A 21,521-nucleotide genomic window follows, 5' to 3' on the forward strand; every position below is an offset into this window, starting at 1 on the left:
ACTTGTAATAACTTGTGCCTCTTTATAACCCATTTAGATAGTCACACCAGATACATTTTGATCTTCTATCTGATCTATTTAGGTATTAATACCATGCTCCTCTCCATGGTGTCAGAGTATTTCTAGTGAGCTGCTGAGGTATTATGCATTAATTATGTTAACAATTACAAAAAAATCTGTGATATAAACACTTCTTGTTTTGACAGGGTAATTTTTATTAATAATACACATAAATCTGTCACACCTTGTAGGCGCCAGTCCTTTTTCACACTCTACGACTTCCTGGAGAATAAACTAGAAAGACAGAAATTAAATGAAGCTAAAGACACACTTGCAGGTCGGTCCATTTTGGATTTTTTTAACATGATTTCCCATGAATGTGTCTCTAAAAATTAAATACATTGAGAAATACAGTAGAAAGAATATATTTACAATTATAATGGGCACTGCCAACATATCCAATAACAAAAATAAAACAAAAGCTTTTTCATGTTTCTTGCATGCTTTTTTCCCCACAGAGATTTTTAAATATGATTTTGTTTTAAAAAATACAATAAGGAAATAATTACATTCTTAATATGAGAACATTATCTTACAACATACAACCAGACCTAATTAATTTGAACGTGTCTAAAAATGAAAAACTGAAACTAAATTAAGTATTCTCTGTTAGAAAAATCAAAACACCAAAATCATCCTATAAAAAAATACCTTTGGTCTTCCCAAAATTATGATCTGATATTTAAAAAAGCACCTGATACAGTAATAGGAGCTTGTTTAGGAAGCACATGTGTAACATTTTCTCAGAAGACATAGAAATGTGATGATTTAAAATACAAGAGTTTTCTCCTTAAAATGTCATACTGTCCTATTGCTGAGTTTACCTGGTAATTTTGAAATTTCAAAACTACGAAAATACAAACTTTGTTGCTTTTTATTAAAATTTGTACAGTTAGAGTAACGTGCAAAAAAATGAGTATTTCACAGCACTGAATATGTTCTGGAAAGAGGCTATTTCCGGAGTTTGATATATTCTATATTATAATACCTTGGCCATTATATAGAATAGTCTTAGCTAGTACACTAATTGCAAAATATTAGCAATATACTTGCACATTTAGTTACACAATATGTCTACGATACATCATTTAGAACAGGCATTTGGGGTTCCATTCTTAAAGGTGTATGTGGCAGAATGGAAGAATCATTACAAGGAGTCATGCATCTTATAAGCAGCCTGCAATTTCTGTTTGCTTACAGGAATTTGCACACTCATCGCAGACATGAGAAAAATTTAACCCCACCCTCCGTTCAAGTCACTCCTCACTGTGGGGAAAAAAGTTACAGAGCCAATCTGGGGGAAAAAAGACTCAAATTAGTTAGGCTATTGGCTGTTCAGTGTTATTGATGTAGGACCACTTATTAACGACAACTGTTTCAGCATCACACATGTTGACTAGAGGCCTAATTTGCATCATAAATATGTACAGATATAAATTAAATATTTAGTGAAATATACAAATAAATAACTTTTGAAGTAAAAAGCCTAAATGAACTTACTTTTGCATCAAACTTTTTTTCCTGATATTTCTGGGATACTCTATAGCACTGTAGTCCATATCATGCAGCATAACTTGTGCCCTTCACCTAGAAAATGTTAAGGTCAATCTAAAATACAATACAATAGCCAGCTTTGAATAAGAGACAATGCTGACATGTATTTCCCCACTGTATTTGCATTATTGTGGACCCTAAAAAAGGCAACAAGACCTACTGCCATTTTGGGCCCTGATCCTGCACCACTGAGAGAGCCTTGTCTTTGACCTTAATGTGCAACAGAATCAGACCCTTAGTAGTGGGCCATTATGACCCACTCTTTCAAAAGTGCTTAGGGCCCACAACTGGGGCCAGATTTTTGGGGCTGCTGAACATTTTAGCCTATGGTGGTAAGCCTGCATTTTGCATGTGTGTGTAATGCCCACGGATGTCCTTTTGCACCTTACTCTGAGTTTTACATACCAGTGTACATTTATAAAGCTAAGTAAATTATTACCAATGATAGAACTGCAGGACTGGGACATCAAGTGATCTGTTCTTCCCTTGATGTCTGTATCTGCAATGTTGCCAACTCTTGTGTTTTTATCAAGAGACTGGTGATATTTGATGCTTTATTTAAAGCCTCAGAACCTGGAGACAAGCGATTATGTCAAAATGTCAACTTTAGTTTCAAGCCCTCCTGATTGTGGAGATAATCTTGAAAACATGACCTGAGTGCATTATAAAGGCTCGAAAAACAGAAGACAAATAGAAATAACTTTTTTAAAAAACAAGTGTTTCATGATTTTTAAGCCGCTCTCATTAATTTGGGGGCTTGACTCATGAATTTTGAACAGTTGGGGTTGGAAATAAGGCATCTGACTTTTCAGCAGAGACATATAGATAACAAAGGGAAAATAGACTTCTAATTATTTGCAGACTAAAAGGAAAACCCTGTTTCTTGGCAAACAGAAAATGAGTCCTCTCTCACAAATTTCTTGTCACTTCTTATTTCATCATCGTGTATAAAGGAGATTGGAAAATCATATTTCCTCAAAAATATTATCCAAGATCTGAAAGGACTGCAGGAAGCTAATACAATAGAGTTATAAAACCTGACTTTAACAATGTTAAAACAAGCAAAACAAAACTGCACGAGCCTTTTAAAGTTGCTCTTATTTAAAAATTAATTTTAGAGGCTGTCAGCGGGATTTTTTTTGGGAGGTGCAGAAAGGAAGCAACATATAAAAAGGACTTTGTTGCCTTTTTTAAATCATGCCCAAATAATTTTTAGACTACATGAGAGATGTTTGAAGATGACAGGTGCTTAGGAACAACAGCAAAAACAACAATAAAAAGAACATATTAAAATGCATGGCAGCTTTTTATGCCCTGATGACAAAAGCATCTGTCTAAAATGTATCAAAAAATGCTTCACAGCCAAGTTGTCATTCCATGGTCATCTTATAACCATTGAGAAAAGAGTGGTGGGGAAGAGTTCCTGACTTCCCAGCTCAAACAAGTCACGTCGTTCCTGTGGAAACATTTCTTCGATCTCCTGCCAAGTGAACAGGTAACAGCTGAATGAATCCTAATGAGCAAGCTTGTGAAAAGTCCTCTCTCAGGTGGTGGAATTCTGAAAGTAAAAATTAGCCTTAATAGTAAAACATATCTAAATGTACATGATTTCATCTGGGTCTCAAAGTGTGCACCAGTCTTGATTTCCATTCAGGACTTTTGATGCAATGTCATTTACATTGTTGGTTCAACCTCTTTCAGCAATGTAAACTTTCAGTTGCAACTATATGCTCCTTTTTACTAAGATTTTTACAAATAAAGTTGGAAATAAAGAGTTACAGATAAAAAGGGGCACACTCAGTTACACAATAATACAGTAGAAAGAGTACAGTCAAATGAGGGCCAAGCTACTGTTAACTGAACATAATTATAAAACCTTGTCACTTGACACCATTTTACAGATGCGTCTTTCGCAGCCTATGTCTTGGTCCATATGAAGCAAGGGCTTTAAGCAAAGGAAACAAATTTCTAATGCTTATGTTCCGTTTTTCAGCTCCCATTCCTAGAAGGGAAAAATAAAAGATGGGGAAATGTTATAGAAATCTAAGTGTCTATACATAAGTGTACTCTGTATACCATTATCTAAATAACAGATGAAGATATTGAACAGAACCTGACCCAGAACTGATCCCTGTGGGACCCCTCTCAATATGCCCTTCCAGCTTGCCTGTAACCACTGATGATTACACTCTGGGAATGGTTTTCCAACCAGTTATGCACTCATCTTATAGTAGCTCAACTTAGGTTGTATTTCCCTAGTTTGTTTATGAGAAGGTCATGTGAGACAGTATCCAAAGTCTTATTCAAGTCAAGATATACCATATATATCACTTCCTCCCTATCCGCAAGGCTTGTTACCCCGTCAAAGAAAGCTATTAGGTTTCTGGTTTGACATGCTTCGTTACTGATAAATCCATGCTGTTACTTATCCCTTATCTTCTAGGTGTTTGCAAACTGATGCCTTAATTATTTGCTCTGTTATCTTTCTGGGTACTGAAGTTAAGTGCATGACCCAGATCTGCAGGGTTCCCTGAACAACTGCACACAAGGGCACAGGACATTGGGCAGAACATGCAGCCATAGTCTTTGGTCTGAAGTATTATCTATGGAGCAATTACACATCTGATTCAGAACTGGGGGGAGGGGCCAGGTCCTTCTTCCCCTATTCCCACTGCAGAGATAGGACAATAGAAATGTAGGGCTGGAAGGGACTTCAAAAGGTCATCTAATCCAGGACCCTGTGCTGAAGCAGGCCTAAGCAAACCAAGACCATCCCTGACAGATGTTTGTCTAACAGGTTCATAAAACCTCCAACAATGGGGATTCCACAACCTCCCTTGATACTTAACTAAATTATCCTTATGTTAGAAAGTTTTTCTAATGCTAATTGGGCTTGATGCTGGATTCCTGAATTTGTTGCTCATTCCATAATCTTTATCTTGCTGCTGCTTGACAGCAATAATTTATCTTGTTAAGATAAATAGGTGGATCACTCCAACTGCATGATCCTTTTTGATGTTACAGTCATGGCAGAGCACCAGTGGTGACCTATAGCTGGTGTCCCTTAGGGATGCATGAACAGAACAGGGCCCAGAGTCTGAACTTTTAGATTTGAGTTGGTTCATTAAGCATAAACTTCTCCCCGACTCCGTTACTCTCTGGAACACCCCCTCAGGCTCCTGTATTGTCAAAGATATTTCTATTAGGGGGCCAGAGGTTTGAGAGTCCTTCTGCTAGATGGGCTGCTCTGTTCTAAGTCTTCCTGCTTCCCCTTTCAGAGGTGCACAATGTGTGCTAGAGTAGTCTCTAACCAGACAGGCCCCAAAGCATGGGAGATTTGCAGAGAGCAGCTACTCCAGCAGAGTGTGCGCAGCTCTGAAGTTACACTGTGCCATATAACACTCAAATGAGGGAAGTAACAGATAAAAGGGCTCACAGCAGAGAGAGTCAGCGCACCAGGGGTCTGATACAGAATGGACAGAGCTGGGGAAGGAGAGTAAGAATGGAGGCAGACAAGGTGTAGAAATAAAACGATAAAGAGGATCAGATAATTATCCAAAATTTTCAGGGCTTACGCAAACACATCCTACCTATTGTGAAATGTATCCATTACTAGGGACTTTAGTGTTAGCACAGATGTGAAATTGGCCTCACCTCCCACACACTATGAGGGAGGTTACATATGCTGAACCAATTCCACTCTTCGGATGCTCACAAACAACTCCCACTAATTAGTCAAATCATTAAGGGCCAAATGGTTCCCTAGGCTTACTCATAACTACACAAGGCCAAAACTTTAAGTGCTAAATTCCACCCTCATAATTGTGCATTCAGCTCCCATTGGAATTAATGTGAGATGCAGATGCATAGCTGATGGTGGAATTTGGCTGTATCTAGTTGTGAATGAGCTCAGTACAGTTTGGGTCTTATTATCTAATTCAGCTAAATTTCACTGTTAATATTTGGAGTATGAGGTTTTATGAAAAGGTGGCAACATCTGTTAAATCTGAATTCAGTATATGGAATTATTTCCCACTGATAGAAAAGTAGCTTCGTATTCTTTTAAATAGTCTAATCCTACACCCAAGATTCTTCCAGAAGAGACTCTGACTAACCAGTAGTGTTCTTTAAATCTTCCATTCACAACTAATAGAGCAGATTTTGCTGCATTCTGAACAACTCTTGTAGGTTGTAAAATACATCACTAAGTGAATAAATAAATTGCCAATATATAGCCTCTTTCGTCCCAAGAACTTTACTTTTCAGAAATGGGGAAACTGAGGCACAGATAGGGTTAGTGACTTGCCTTATGTCACATGACAAGTTTGTGGCAGAGCAAGAGAGGACTCTCAGTTGCATGTCATAACTACTAGATGGTGGTCCCTCACTAATGCTTTGCTAAAATGAATTTGTTTGTAAATTCTGCTTTCAAACACTGCAAACATCTATAATGGATGAAAAAATATATATCTTAGCCTCAATGAAATGTTAAAATGCTTCCTAAAATACAACACGTATGGTTGTTTTAGACAAAATAATGGAGTGCAGTATGAAGAACAGATGTGAAGGATTCTTGTTTATAACTATAGTTAGCAATGAACGGATCAAAACAACACAAAGATCTCAGACCCATGCCAACTGTAACATCCCTTTTTATTTGCTATATGAGTTGTTCAGTAACATACTTTAACTAGCCAATTCAGCCAGGCCCAGAGAACTGTCATGAAAATCCCATTTAACATAAAGCACAAGTAGCACATATATTAAAGACTATATTAATGGGGTAGGAATGCAAAGTTTCATCCAGGCACTAGTCAGAAAAAATTAAATTCAATGGATTTCTACTTTAATTGTACAGCAAGAGTGGTTGCTTGCACAGTGTATTTTCAATTACTACAGCCTAGAACTATTTAGCTCTTGCATCAGCTGGCAATGATTAGATCTGATATTCTTTTGATTACTAAAGCATTGGGTTTAACAATGACACTAAATGCTTATTGACTAAACCCATTAGCGTAATGGTAAAGGGACTAAAGGACCAGTCTGTATCACAGGCCATTTACAGTGAACTCCATAAAAGAACAGAGACAGACAGAGTCAAATTTATCATCTTAATGCAGTATTTCTGTTCTTCTGTCCTGGTTCCCCAAATTTACCCCATCAGAGTGAAATTAATCCCTGTTCAGAGGACCAGCATGAAACCATGCACCACTTAATGTGAATGCAGACCTTGGGCCAGCCCTCTATACTGCTGTGAATTTCACCCTAAGAAATTCAAGCAGCAGGAACCAATCTTTCCCTCACCATGAATAAAGGAGAGATGAGAAACATGTCATGAGGGACATGGGCAGGAGAAGAAAGTCAAACAATAGATCTTGTCACCTTTGCTTTTCGAAGGACGTGGCCTCGACACGGTGAAGTACTTGATGAAGGAGGTTTCTTCAGCACTGCTGCACTGTTCACTGGTATTGAACATTCGGTATCACTCGTATCACAACTGGAGATAGGAGAGTTTTCCAGAGTTCGGTGCTTGAAAATTGGAGACTGACAGACAGAATGAAAATCTGAGACTGGGCAACGTTTCCTCCAAAATATTCATAAAAATTAAAATCTTCAATTGGGTAAATTTTTCTCCAGATATTCATGTAAATATTATTTATTTAAATTTAGAATGCAGAAAACTACAAGTATTGTTTTAAAGTTATGAAAAGTACATTGACAGACAATCCTTTCAAACATGAACTACACTGATGAGGACAGCAAATGCCATTTCCTGAATAAGCAAAACAAAAGAAAGTAAATAGTTATATACTCTGTGATGGCTGCTTCAGTTCCCTCTAAATGACTAAACAACAGTTACTAGGTGGCCACCACAGTGAACCAACACAATAACTGACCATTGAACCAACACAGTAATTTTGTCCACATTGATCCTTGTGATATTAAAGGTCTAGAGAGGTTAAGCTCTTTGGGGAAAGAACTGCCTCTTATTATACGTTTGTACAGCTCCTGGCACAATGTAGCTGTGGCCTCTAGGCACTTCCACAATACAAATGGTAACACATGTTCCCTATAATTCCATACATATCAACTTAATTTCATTGTTGAACAGGACCACCAGGTGCAGGAGAGCAATGGAAATAATTCAAAATAGAACTTGGCTGCTTTATTTTCATGGCCTTATAGATCAGATGCCTAATCCTGCAAGATGCTGAACACTCTCAGCTCCTATTCCCTTTTCTGGATGTAGTAAATGCTCAGTACTCCCATCTCACAGGATCGAGTCCCACACACTTGGGAGCTTTTCTGAAATCATTCAGCTGTGGACATACCTGTGGGCTTGAGGTTCCTGATTTGGGCTCAATTGCCAATCCCAGTGTGATGCCACCAGCCAAGGCTTTCTTCAGGCTCTCTTTCACTTCAGTCAGTTCCAACTCCAGATTTACACGCTCCGTCTCCTTCAGCTTACATTCCTCTTCAAGCTTCCTTAACTTATCTTCAAGAATCACTTGAGTCTTCCTGCCTGAAATCCAGAGATGGGTGCTATGCCAACAACAGGCTACAGTTGATGGACTCAGTACTAACGGCGTTCACTTATTTACAAATAGAGAACAAATGCTTTTAAATGCTTGGCTACCCAAACAGCTACACATACTGTAAGGTTTCAGCCTCATTCAAGTAAAATGTTTCGCACTTCAGACAATGCTTAGTGCTTCATCTGGGGCAATTGTTCACTTTCTAGCCATGTTATTTTTCAGTTAGTCTCTGTACCACAAAAATGGAAGTACCAGTGATTTTTAAAAAAATGGTGACCTTTCTTACTTCTCTGTGAGTTGCTGATAATTGTGATAGCGTCTTTTTGAGTTAAAAGCGCTAACAGCACAAATATATCTGTATAGCAATTATAGTCTAATTTTACATATTTTAACACAAAAATTGAACTTCATGTTACACCTGTAGCAAGCAGTTTGGATTTTTGAAAAATACATTCCAGGCCCCAAGAAAGAATTCCATTTGGTTAGCTAGAATTCTTGGAGTGCCAGACTCTAACACAATAAAACACCTCATACCAGCATTGACTTCAATGGCTGCTCGCAGGTCTTTCCTTTCTTTTCGGAGCTGAGCCAACCTGTTCCTCAGAGCTTCTTTTCTCCTTATCAACTCCTCCTCTTTGGTTTGTAACCTCTTCGCATCTGCCTCGACGCGGTTCTTACCATATTTGTACTGATCAGCATCTATACAGAAAGAATAAAGAGTAATGATGATTTTATTCAGTTAACTCCTTCTCTGAATGGCTTAGAATCTACGAACATCACTAATCAGAGTTTGAGACTGGACAAACAAATACAAATACCTTGAAACTTCCTGCTCTCAACTTTGTGACCTGGGCCCCTCTCTAATTTTTTTTGGATAAAATAAGCAGTGAAACAACCCTTCATCTATCCATTAAATCCAACCGCACCAAAACCTTTTGCAATGTCTGAGAAAGTTGGGTTAAGGTTTTTTCTTTTCATTGGCTTTTCCCACACTTCTTGATCCCTGCTGAGATTTGAAGCACAAATGCTGAAATAATGTGAGAAAGTCTTGTTTTCAAGAACTGTCTGGAAGAAATGGAAAATACCTGACACCTTGCAAGACATCTAAGAATTCCTGCCTGAGAGTGCAGACAAAACACGTTCTGATAAGCATGCAAAACTTTTTCTCTGATTATCCAGACTGAATTTCTGACCTGAGACTTAACTGAATAATGAAGTTGGAAAAATCCCAGTTTTCCAGCTTTCCTCCTCCTCCATTTCTACCCCATGCAAAAGGCTGAGGTCCCCAGACATGTGCCTCTTCTGTCCCAGTAAGGATAGACTCTGACGAAATGGCAGATGTCTCACTCTCTTTTCCTCTGCCTAGAAAATTTATTGGCCCAGATTCCTATGGCATCTTTAAAAGTCAGAGATCTTTACACCTCCATTTCCTGCAGAACGGGGGCTGAACCTTAGAAGATTTTTTTTCCCCTATATTTCAAACCTTTTGGACTCCACCAAATGTCAAAGCATTTTATAACCTTCCAAATCTAGAATTAAATATTTAGATTATTAAATCCCATACTAGTATAGATTAATTTCCATAAGATACTATTACATTTTTATAAAATGCCATTAGTTTTATCTGTATTACCATCATTATTAAACATGTATATTATAGTAGTACTGCAACCAGTTTGGGCCCCTAGAACTTTTCCAGAAGACCCTGGCATGAGAAATGTAATAACAGAATCTTCCAAATCTTGAGGTAAGAGAAGAGGGTGCTAGTACTTACTGAGGTTACTAAATGAAAAACAAGCCTGAAATTCAACAGTCTGACCCCTGGTCTACACTAGGAGTTGAGGTTGAATTTAGCAGCGTTAAATCAATTTAACCCTGCACCCGTCCACACGACAAAGCCCTTTTTTTTCCAACTTAAAGGGCTCTTAAAATCGACTTCCTTACTCCACCCCCAACAAGGGGATTAGCGTTGAAATAGGCCTTGCTGGGTCGAATTTGAGGTACTGTGGACACAATTAGACAGTATTGGCTTCCGGGAGTTAACCCAGAGTGCTCCATTGTGACCGCTCTGGACAGCACTCTCAACTCAGATGCACTGGCCAGGTAGGCAGAAAAAGGCTCGCGAACTTTTGAATTTCAATTTCCTGTTTGGCCAGCTTGGCAAGCTGCAGGTGACCATGCAGAGCTCATCAGCAGCGGTGACCATGATGGAGTCCCAGAATCGCAAAAGAGCTCCAGCATGGACCGAACGGGAGGTACGGGCTCTGATCGCTGTATGGGGAGAGGAATCCATGCTATCAGAACTACGTTCCAGTTTTCGAAATGCCAAAACATTTGTCAAAATCTCCTAGGGCATGAAGAACAGAGGCCATAACAGGGACCCGAAGCAGTGCCGCATGAAACTTAAGGAGCTGAGGCAAGCCTACCAGAAAACCAGGGAGGCGAACAGCTGCTCCGGGTCAGAGCCCAAAACATGCCGCTTCTATGATGAGCTGCATGCCATTTTAGGGGGTTCAGCCACCACTACCCCAGCCCTGTTGTTTGACTCCTTCAATGGAGATAGAGGCAACACGGAAGCAGGTTTTGGGGACAAGGAAGATGATGATGATGAGATTGTAGATAGCTCACAGCAAGCAAGCGGAGAAACCAGTTTTCCCGACAGCCAGGAACTGTTTCTCACCCTGGACCTGGAGCCAGTACCCCCCGAACCACCCAAGGCTGCCTCCCAGACCCGCCAGGTGGAGAAGGGACCTCTGGTGGGTGTACCTTTTAAAATACTATACATGGTTTAAAAAGCAAGCATGTTTAATGATTAATTTGTCCTGGCATTCGCGGCTCTCCTGGATGTACTCCCAAAGCCTTTGCAAAAGGTTTCTGGGGAAGGCATCCTTATTTCATCCACCATGGTAGGACACTTTACCACTCCAGGCCAGTAGCACGTACTCGGGAATCATTGTAGAACAAAGCATTGCAGTGTATGTTTGCTGGTGTTCAAACAACATCCATTCTTTATCTCTCTGTGTTATCCTCAGGAGAGTGATATCATTCATGGTCACCTGGTTGAAATAGGGTGCTTTTTTTAAGGGGACATTCAGAGATGCCCGTTCCTGCTGGGTTGTTTGCCTGTGGCTGAACAGAAATGTTCTCCGCTGTTAGCCACGGGGAGGCCGGCTAGCCATGCGCTGGGGGGAGGCAAAATGTGACCTTGGAACGAAAGTACATGTGCTATGTATTTAATGTTCACCTCAAGGTTTACCGTGAAAGAGTGTACCCATTGTTCTATAAAATGTGTCTTTTTAAATACCACTGTCCCTTTTTTTCCTCCACCAGCTGCATGTGTTTCAAGGATCACAGGATCTTCTCCTTCCCAGAGGCTAACGAAGATTAAAAAGTGAAAAAAACACACTTGTGATGAAATGTTCTCTGAGCTCATGCTGTCCTCCCACACTGACAGAGCACAGACGAATGCGTGGAGGCAGACAATGTCAGAGTGCAGGAAAGCACAAAATGACCGGGAGGAGAAGTGGCGGGCTGAAGAGAGGGCTGAAGCCGAAAGGTGGTGGCAGCATGATGATAGGAGGCAGAATTCAATGCTGAAGCTGCTGGAGGATCAAACTAATATGTTACAGCATATGGTTGAGCTGAAGGAAAGGCAGCAGGAGCACAGACCGCCGCTACAGTCCATGTGTAACCAACCACCCTCCTCCCCAAGTTCCATAGCCTCCTCACCCAGACGCCCAAGAACGCAGTGGGGGGGGCCTCCGGCCACCCAGCCACTCCACCCCAGAGGATTGCCCAAGTAACAGAAGGCTGGCATTCAATAAGTTTTAAAGTTTTAAACTTTTAAAGTGCTGTGTGGTCTTATCCTTCCCTACTCCACCACCCCTCCTGGTGCTTCTCTCCTCCATCACCCCTCCTGGGCTAGTTATCCCCCTATTTGTGAGATGAATTAATAAAGAATGCATGAATGTGAAGCAACAATGACTTTATTGCCTCTGCAAGCAGTGATCGAAGGGAGGAGGGGCGGGGGGTTAGCTTACAGGGAAGTAGAGTGAACCAAACGGTTTTCATCAAGGAGAAACAAACAGAACTTGCACACCGTAGCCTGGCCAGTCATGAAACTGGTTTTCAAAGCTTCTCTGATGCACACCGCGCCCTCCTGTGCTCTTCTAACCGCCCTGGTGTCTGGCTGTGCGTAACCAGCTGCCAGATGATTTGCCTCAACCTCCCACCTCGCCATAAACATCTCCCCCTTACTCTCACAGATATTGTGGAGCGCACAGCAAGCAGTAATAACGGTGGGAATATTGGTTTCGCTGAGGTCTAACCGAGTCAGTAAACTGCGCCAGCGTGCTTTTAAACGTCCAAGTGCACATTCTACCACCATTCTGCACTTGCTCAGCCTGTAGTTGAACAGTTCCTGACTACTCTCCAGGCTGCCTGTGTATGGCTTCACGAGCCATGGCATTAAGGGTAGGCTGGGTCCCCAAGGGTAACTATAGGCATTTCAACATCCCCAATGGTTATTTTCTGGTCTGGGAAGTAAGTCCCTTCCTGCAGCTGTTCAAACAGAACAGAGTTCCTGACGATGCGAACATCATGTACCTTTCCCGGCCATCCCATGTTGATGTTGTTGAAACGTCCCTTGTGATCCACCAGTGCTTGCAGCACAATTGAAAAGTACCTCTTACGGTTTATGTACTCACTGGCTTGGTGCTCCGGTGCCAAGATAGGGATATGGGTTCCGTCTATGGCTCCACCAAAGTTAGGGAATCCCATTGCAGCAAAGTCATCTACTATGACCTGCACATTTTCCAGGGTAACTACCCTTGATATCAGCAGAACTTTGATTGCGTTGGCTACTTGCATCACAGCAGCCCCCACAGTAGATTTGCCCACTCCAAATTGATTCCCGACTGAGCAGTAGCTGTATGGCGTTGCAAGCTTCCAGAGGGCTATTGCCACTCGCTTCTCAACTGTAAGGGCTGCTCTCATCTTGGTATTCTTGCGCCTCAGGGCAGGGGAAAGCAAGTCACAAAGTTCCATGAAAGTGCCCTTATTCATGCGAAAGTTTCGCAGCCACTGAGAATTGTCCCAGACCTGCAACACTATGTGGTCCCACCAGTCTGTGCTTGTTTCCCGAGCCCAGAATCGGCGTTCCACGGCATAAACCTGCCCCATTAGCACCATGATGACCACATTGCCAGGGCCCGTGCTTTGAGAGAAGTCTGTGTCCATGTCCTCATCACTCTCATCACTGCGCTGACGTCGCCTACTTGCCCAGTTTCGCTTTGCCAGGTTCTGGTGCTGCATATACTGCTAGATAATGCATGTGGTGTTTAATGTGCTCCTAATTGCCAAAGTGATCTGAGTGGGCTCCATGCTTGCCATGGTATGGCGTCTGCACAGAAAAAAGGCGCGGAACGATTGTCTGCCCTGACGGAGAGAGGGGCGACTGACGACATGGCTGACAGATTGGCTTACAGGGAATTAAAATCAACAAAGGGGGTGGCTTTGCGAGAAACAGAATGGCCCCCTCAAGGACAGAACTCAAAACCTCAAGGATAGAACTCAAAACTGGGTTTAGCAGGCCATTGATTTCACAGCTGGAGGGAGGAGAAAATGAATACAAAACAAATCTGGTCTATTTCTTGTTTTGAGCTATTTCATCTATCTTTATACATCTTGCTGGCAGCAGACTGTGCAGTACAACCACTACCCACCGTCATCTCCTGGGTGCTCGGCAGAAGACGGTGCAGTATGACTGCTGGCCATCATCTTCTGCTGGCTGCTGATTAAAAGACAGTGCACTGCCGGTAGGACTCAATCACGATGAGACGAAATTTAAAAGGGAAATGACCTGGCTGAGTCACTCCCATGTTTGCCCAGGCGCCCCTGACCTCATCGAGGTCGGTTAAAAGAGCACCCAGGACTATGTTGATGATGGCTACCAGTCATATTGCACTGTCTGCTGCCAAAAGGCAATTAACTGCTGCTGTGTAGCAATGCAGTACCATGTCTACTAGCACCCAGGTGACATACGGTGAAGCATGAGTGGGCTCCATGCTTGCCATGGTATGGCGTCTGCACAGGTAACTCAAGAAAAAAGGCGCAAAACGATTGTCTGCCCTTGCTTTTACAGAAGGAGGGAGGGAAGGGGGGGCCTGACGATATGTACCAGAACCGCCCGCGACAATGTTTTAGCCCCATCAGCACTGGGATTTCTACCCAGAATTCAAATGGGCGGCGGAGACTGTGGGAACTGTGGGATAGCTACCCACAGTGCAATGGTCCGGAAGTCGACGGTTGCCTCGGTACTGTGGACACTCTCTGCCGACTACATGCACTTAGAGCATTTGTGTGGGGACACACACAATCGACTATATAAAAGCGCTTTCTACAAAACCGACTTCTATAAATTCGACCTATTTCATAGTGTAGACATACCCTAAGTGCTAAGGCTGGTCACTTCATCCGAAGGCAAGAAAAATGTACTCTTGAAAGTTCTCCTGGCCCCCCTTCTTCTTGCTTAAAAAATGCCAGACCACCACATAAAGCTACTGGAATTACTTTTTAGGTTGCTGAGTTCAGGACAAAACAAAATTATTATTCACTTTGGCCACCATTAGATGTAATCAAAGTTAGTAAAAATGCCATGTCCCAAAATAAGTTGCAGGAGCAACAATATGAGCATTAATACTTCAGTATACTACAGACAGACAGATGTGTTTAGTGTCACAAATTTTGTTTAATCAGCTTTTTTGTGCTCAAAGTGTACTTCAAAAAATCCTTCTGAGCATTTTAGAATACTCAAGTGTCCTAATATGCATTTTTACCTTTTCAAATGCTAAGAGGGGAACATAACAAAGACAGACAAATATGCTCTTAGGAATAATGGAACGTTAAAAACTGACAGAGGCCAGAGAAGCTCATTTTTCAATTTACACAAGTGAGGTCAATTTCTGTCTTAGATTTAAAACCCGCAAAACCTGTTCAAATATTCCTGGAGCTTTAAAATGGATATGACTGTATTATTAGTATCTTTGAAAAATTACATTTTATTACAGAAATCATGAGTAAGATAGGTTTTGAAAGGAGAGGCCTACTGCTTCAACATTTTTGCCACGATCTCAAAAATTCATACCAGCAGCCAATGAATTGTGTGTTTGAACCAATTATTTTTTGTTGTTTCCTGTTTTAGATTATTATAAAATCCTCAAGGGAAAGATCATATGCACTTACGAATTTATACAGCTCCAAGCACACAGCTGATGTTTACCTAATGATTTCATATGTTAATAAAATGATAACCAGAGATACAGGGACTGATTCTGATGTCACACCAGTTTTACATGGACTTCAATATAGTTACTCTGCTGTAAGGCAGTTCAGAATCAAGTCTTCAGTCTGTCTGTCCATAGTGATGGTTATTAAAAGAATCTACCTGCTAGCACTACCAGTCTGGTCTTTACCTTGCTTGCTAGCGGGAAAGACACGTCATGTTTCCAGATGCCCAAAGTTACAAAGCAAGATTGTTAAGAGATGCACTTACTCGATGCTGTGCGTTTCACACTTGATGCTGATTCAGATTTCTTCTGTTGGTTGTTTAAAATTCTCCCTTTTCCCAAGATCCCATTTGCAGTTGCAGGGCTTTTTTTTCCCTTAAACTGTTTGAAAACAAAATATTTATGCAATGGTAACTATTATTGTACAGCTGGTGCCATAGTAACACTTTCACCAAGAGCAAAGCTTGAAAGAATTGTTTAAAACAGTCTGCCTTGTGGAGGCTGTTCATATGCTTAATTGATTCTGTTGGAAACAGTGCGTTCTCTAGAGACTGTATCATTGAGAATTGCTTATTCAGTAAGATCAGAGGCTGGCAATCACTGGGAATTGTGAGATTCTCTCTCTCTTCCTGTTCCATCTGTGACGGCATCACTGTTGCTAATTTGTTCAATTTTTTTTTTTTTAATGAAAACTGGCACATTTGAAGAATGATGCTCTAATGGAGCTAAGTGGTGCTTTGTAACAGTTTTCTATTGTAAAGCCCTTTAAAAACATAGTAGGGATGCACATTACTTTCATACCCATCACAAGAAGCTGTAGAACCATCAGCCTTGCCCACTCACAGTGAGGCACAATTTTAAACTGTTGCTTATGTATTACAGGTCCTTATTAGGCGCATTTCCTAGGAATTGCATTGCTATAGTACATGGATGCCATTTCCAAATTAAATAATTAAAACCATACAACTTTATCCATAAGGAGTTAATCAACTGATTCTCTCCTAGAGTACCTCCAACAAAGCAAACTCACTGAAAATGGCAAAATTAGGGTGGTTTTTGTATCACATCCTTACAGTGGCTAGACACAAGCTCTAGCAAACTACTAGACAATATAAGAACATTTCAGAGCCCCAGAAAACGCTCTGTTGCCAGGCTCTAGGAATGAAACCACATGGACAGACAACAAGAACATTCCGGCCAATGACAAGTTCTGCAAAGTGCAATAGGATAGCCAGGTCATAGGGCAGTTAGGGCTTTTGAGATGATAGTCAGCATCTTGGACTGTACCCAAAAGAGGAACTGGAGCCAATGCAGAGCACAGAACACAGTATTATGAGGTCCCAGTGGCCTGCCCTGTTTCAATGGATTCTGGATTAACTGAACCTTCCACGTAGCTTGAAGGGGAGCCCAAAGTAGAATACATTGCTGCATTCTATTCGGGCGATGACAAAGCTATGGATAACCGTGGCACTGATCCTATCCAAAAGAAAAGATTGAAACTGAACCCCTTGCAAGATGTAGTGATAGGGATGAAATTAATTTGTGCAACCTGGGTACAAAGGAACATAATCAGAGCCCAGTTCACTCTTTGTAACTGTTGATAAATGTGGGCTTTTAACAGCAACTAATGGACATTTATAGTAGGATATAGAAACAGTACAGTTGTGAGCTGTGCCAGATAATTTCTCTGAATGGTATGCAAAGACATAGTCCCTGTCTATTCACAGAACATTTTCTTCATGCCATACTATGGAATATTTCCTTATGTGGTCAAGATCCTAATTTCATATTTATTGCTACGCGTTTGTTCTAACCTGAGCAACAGGGTGCAAATAGAATCCAACAGGCAAGTTATTTATAGTTCATTTCTGTCACCCTCACTCAAGCTGAGCAGCTCCTTAACCGACCAAGAAGCCCCACGGAATTCAACAGGGCCAACCCCAGCATAATATACTATACTAGAGGGGAGTAAGGGCGGCAGAATCTGGCACTTAATTACTGGAGAGCAGTCTGCAATACTGGCTAGCTGCCAGGATCGCATGTGGGTTTCCTGTTGCAGGTGTGCATGACTGAATACGGGGTCAGAATTATCCTTTTCTTTCTCACTTGTTTTTTCCATTTAAAAAAAATTATACTGCTTCCATCATTTTATCCGACTCTTAAAACATTATCTAATTCTTCAGAGCAGTATTGCAGAATAATTAATTACAAGACACTCAGTCAAAATAGCAACTTCTTCACTAGACATGCAAACTGACTGGCTAAAACAGGGTCACAGTACTAAAAACATTATCCCTATAATTTTATTTTAACTGGTCAGCTAGATGAGGTCTACACTAGAAATTTTTGATGGCATAGCAATGTCGCTTAGGGACATGCTTTCATTTGCAATCTTTCTACATTAGTAAAAGCAAAAGGCAAAAAATTATAAAATTATATTATAAAGGCAAAAAAGTCCTTTTTCCAGTGTAGCTTATTTTGCAACAACACACTTTTGCCAGCATAAGCTGAGTCTACAGTAGGAGTGTTTGCCATTATAGCTGTACTGGTAAACCCTTTCTACTGTAGATTAGGCCCTAGTATTCCTAAAATGACTGAATAGGGATTTGTGAACCTTAGAGTAAAATTCACCCTTATACAAAAGGCTGGCAAAAGATCTAGACAAGTGCCACATAAACTATCTTTTGAGCCCTATTTTGAAGGCTTAAGTGTGACCTAAATGGTGCATAGCTTTTGCACTGACCCTCTGCAAAGTGGTGAATTTCTTTACTACTTATTAAATGAAGGATTCAACTGCTCTATAAAAGGTAGAGGATTGGACTCCCTGCACATACAAACAGCATGAATGTAAGAGGCTTAGATCTAAAAGTCAAGAATAATTTTTTAAAATTAAAAAGAGAAAAAAAATGGTTTTGGTTGAAGCATACAGTGATGCTTATGTTATTTCAAACACTTTCCCTTTTGCAATACAATGAATAAAGGTTCTCTGTTAAATCTTGTAAATCTAAAAGTTACTTCATGTGGTTCTTGTTCAAAGGTCCATTTGTTCACAAACCTGTTTCCGCACATATGTTCCTTACAGTACATATTCTGTTTATTTGTTTCTGGATGCTTTTGAAATATACCAATAATAAAGTCTGAACTGGTGGTGCAGAGAGTAACCTACTACTGCACTCTATTTTAATCCGAGAAAAGATGGGCCTAAACCAACAACCTTGAACTTTGCTGCTCAGGCCCATCTCTGGTTCTAACATTAGATTCATAGCTTCGTATGCATAATTAGACCAAACTAATGGTCAGGTAAGTAATACATATTATTTCAGATGCATCAAACAAGTATAAGACTACCTTCATTTTACTATTCTCTTTAAATTAGGCTAATAACTGGATTGAGAATTGCATGCCATTGTTCTTCACAATGGCTTCAGATATTGTAATATAGCTTATGACTGCAAACAGGGAATCTTCAATTTCTCCAGGGAAGAAAGCAACAGGGCAGTTAGTTAAATATAGTTACATTGTATGTTTCAGTAAACTAGTACCACAGTTAAAACTAAAATGCCAAGTATTTTATCTAATCAAAACAAATCATTTAGGGGGCCAACGTTTCAAAGGATGGTGCACAGAAATTAGCACATACAACTATTGCACGTTATAGCCCCTGAAATATTTATATGTAATATTTTTTGTTACAGTGGCAAGCTGTGCTGAAACCCCCAATAGGAATATGCTGAAGCCAACTTAAAGCCAGAAGAAGGCCTGCTGTTATATGACTAAATTTTGTTTGTAAAGTTATGCCTATTGATTGTCTTGGCTCCAGCTACAGCACCAAGAAAAAGCTAAGCAGACATTTTATGGACAAACATGAAGACAGCACTTCTACTTCAGAATTTACAATTTAGGTGAAACTCTTTTACTTGTAGTGGTCCCATTTAAGTTGCAAGCATTCTAGTGTTAAAACCAGGTCAGTGAAATAGCCCCAGATATAAACAGAATTGTGGTAAAAGGCTTTGTTACAGTATTAAACATTGTAGTACCTGAGAGCCAGATTCCCGCCCCACAGCAGAGGTGTTAGTGACAGATTGAGCAGAGGACAGATTGCATGAGACAGGGTTTTTGTAATGGTTAGAGGAGAGTTTGTCAGTAGATAACCTATTGGCTTTTCTGTCAGCAGGTGGATAGCGTGCAAATATTTTCGGAGACGGCAAGTTATCGTACAGGCCTGCATTATCATAAAGCACTTCTTCTCCGATATTTCTGCTACGAGAAGTAGGAAAGCCATCTTCCAGTTCCCACTGCAACACACACACACACTTTTGCTGTTAGTAAACAAAACATCATGCAGAACCTATGCAAAATTAAAACAAGCAGGTTATTTAGAATCATTAACACCCTTTGAGTTGAGCAAGATTTTGATTTTTCCTGACATTTGAGCCAAACTGGTCTAGAAAGACATGGGTAGCTACGGCATGTTTGGATGACTGGGGAAAAGGGAGGATTGTGTTACCTATTTCATAACCTGAATTTTCTTGTGTTTTCTGTTAAGCAGAGAAAAGGGGACTGTGATGTTACCCCTTATACTATTATTTGATTATTGTTATTACTTTCCACTTAGTAATTCTGAGAAAGAAGGTGCTACAGTGCAGATGTTGATCATTACTTCCTTGTATAAGATAGGACAATAGTGGGGTACTCATGGGCAACGTAGATGAGCCTTCAGGAAAATCTCTAGGACATATTTTGCTAAAACTGGCTTGGTAATACAGTTTTTCAGACCTGGCAACTATCAGAAGCTGTAAGGTTTTTCTTGAGGCCGTGTCTTTTCAGGAACTATCAGCTGCTTGCGCACTAGCGTATTTTTTTTTGTTGGAAAAGTATTACTTAGCTAAATACATATCTAAAATAGCTCCAGGCCATTTCCTCTTTCCATAGAAATGGAAAACTCAATAACACTCACCGAGTCATTTAATCTTAAAAGAAGCCATGGGTCTGAATACCCAAGATCCTTCCTTAATCCACCCTGTCTGCATGAGTGCCCTCTTCAGACACAGTCCCAAGCACATATGCATCCCACTCACCAAACACTTCGGTGTGTCCTACTCCTTAGAGATTTTTCCCTACTCCTCTTCTGTCATGTTATGACATGAGAGAAGATTGCACTTGTTTGTGACATCTTATGTCTTGAATTTCTGTACATTTCTCTCAGTTCAGACTCAGGTCTCAAATCTGCCTTTAACACAGAGCCCAAATGAGGAACTATGCTGAGGTGCAGCACCCCCAAACAAGGGTTTAGAGACCATATGCCACTGTGTGCAAATATGCACTTTTCCCCTCACTCCTACACAGGACCAGCTCTGCAGGCCAATTCAGAGGGTGGGGTGGGACCATGGCCTTGCCCTCAGCCTACTCTCCTTGGGATGAATAACACAACTGCCAGTGGAAGCCTCGCCTTGGAGATGGATAGCCCTACTGTCATCTGTTCCTGGATAGTGCCATATTCCTGCAAGGGAGCACAGAGTGAGGTCTGACGTCTTGTTGCCCTTTCTTCACAACTTACAACACACAGTACAGGGCCTGGCACAATCAAGCCCTGAGTTTTGCCTTGGTCTAATGAATGTTTCTTTTAAAAAATTCAAGGATTTTATTTATGGATTTGGCACAAACTGATCAACAGGCAGCTGTTTGTATAAATATATGCTGGTTCATGAACAATTTAATTTAAACAATATGTCCCACTCCCCCAAAAGTCTCCAAATGGGAGAGAGGTTTTGTGGTTCCTAATTATGAAGAGTAGAAAACTTGAGTTCATTTGGAATCTGCACCCAATGAGGTAATACAGTTTTCAGGTGTCCTTGTGTTCAACACATATAAGCCATTTGCACTGTAAAAATTAAATTCTTACCGATCCATTTATGCAGGGAACATCATCATAATGAAGTGCCATTCCACTGGGACATGCGTAGCCATTGGCAGTGCTTCCCCGATATGGATTAGTAGATATAACACGTCTGTTCATAAAACTATGTAAAACAAAAAACACCACTTGATCCTTAGTCTTCAAGATGATTCAATGGTGCTACACCCA

General features: G+C 40.7%; 1 protein-coding gene across 4 annotated transcripts in view; it reads right to left on the reverse strand.

Annotated features, from left to right (window-relative positions):
- Positions 1-544: 544 nt before the first annotated feature.
- AFAP1 (actin filament associated protein 1) overlaps positions 545-21,521 on the reverse strand; it is a 167,994-nt gene continuing 147,017 nt past the window's right edge. For 2 of the 4 annotated variants that reach the window (XM_038399813.2, XM_038399814.2), the window contains 7 exons: positions 21,339-21,456; positions 19,474-19,731; positions 15,703-15,817; positions 8,685-8,849; positions 7,947-8,137; positions 6,997-7,158; positions 545-3,616 (listed from right to left, as the gene is read on the reverse strand). In XM_038399813.2, the coding sequence (XP_038255741.1) occupies positions 3,590-3,616; positions 6,997-7,158; positions 7,947-8,137; positions 8,685-8,849; positions 15,703-15,817; positions 19,474-19,731; positions 21,339-21,456 (1,036 nt within the window). In that variant the 3' untranslated portion in view covers positions 545-3,589. The remainder of the gene's footprint in view (positions 3,617-6,996; positions 7,159-7,946; positions 8,138-8,684; positions 8,850-15,702; positions 15,818-19,473; positions 19,732-21,338; positions 21,457-21,521) is intronic. The other 2 variants (XM_038399819.2, XM_038399816.2) reach the window with 1 other exon arrangement.

This window comes from Dermochelys coriacea, chromosome 4, assembly GCF_009764565.3.
Source record: "Dermochelys coriacea isolate rDerCor1 chromosome 4, rDerCor1.pri.v4, whole genome shotgun sequence".
Lineage (NCBI taxonomy): Eukaryota > Metazoa > Chordata > Testudines > Dermochelyidae > Dermochelys > Dermochelys coriacea.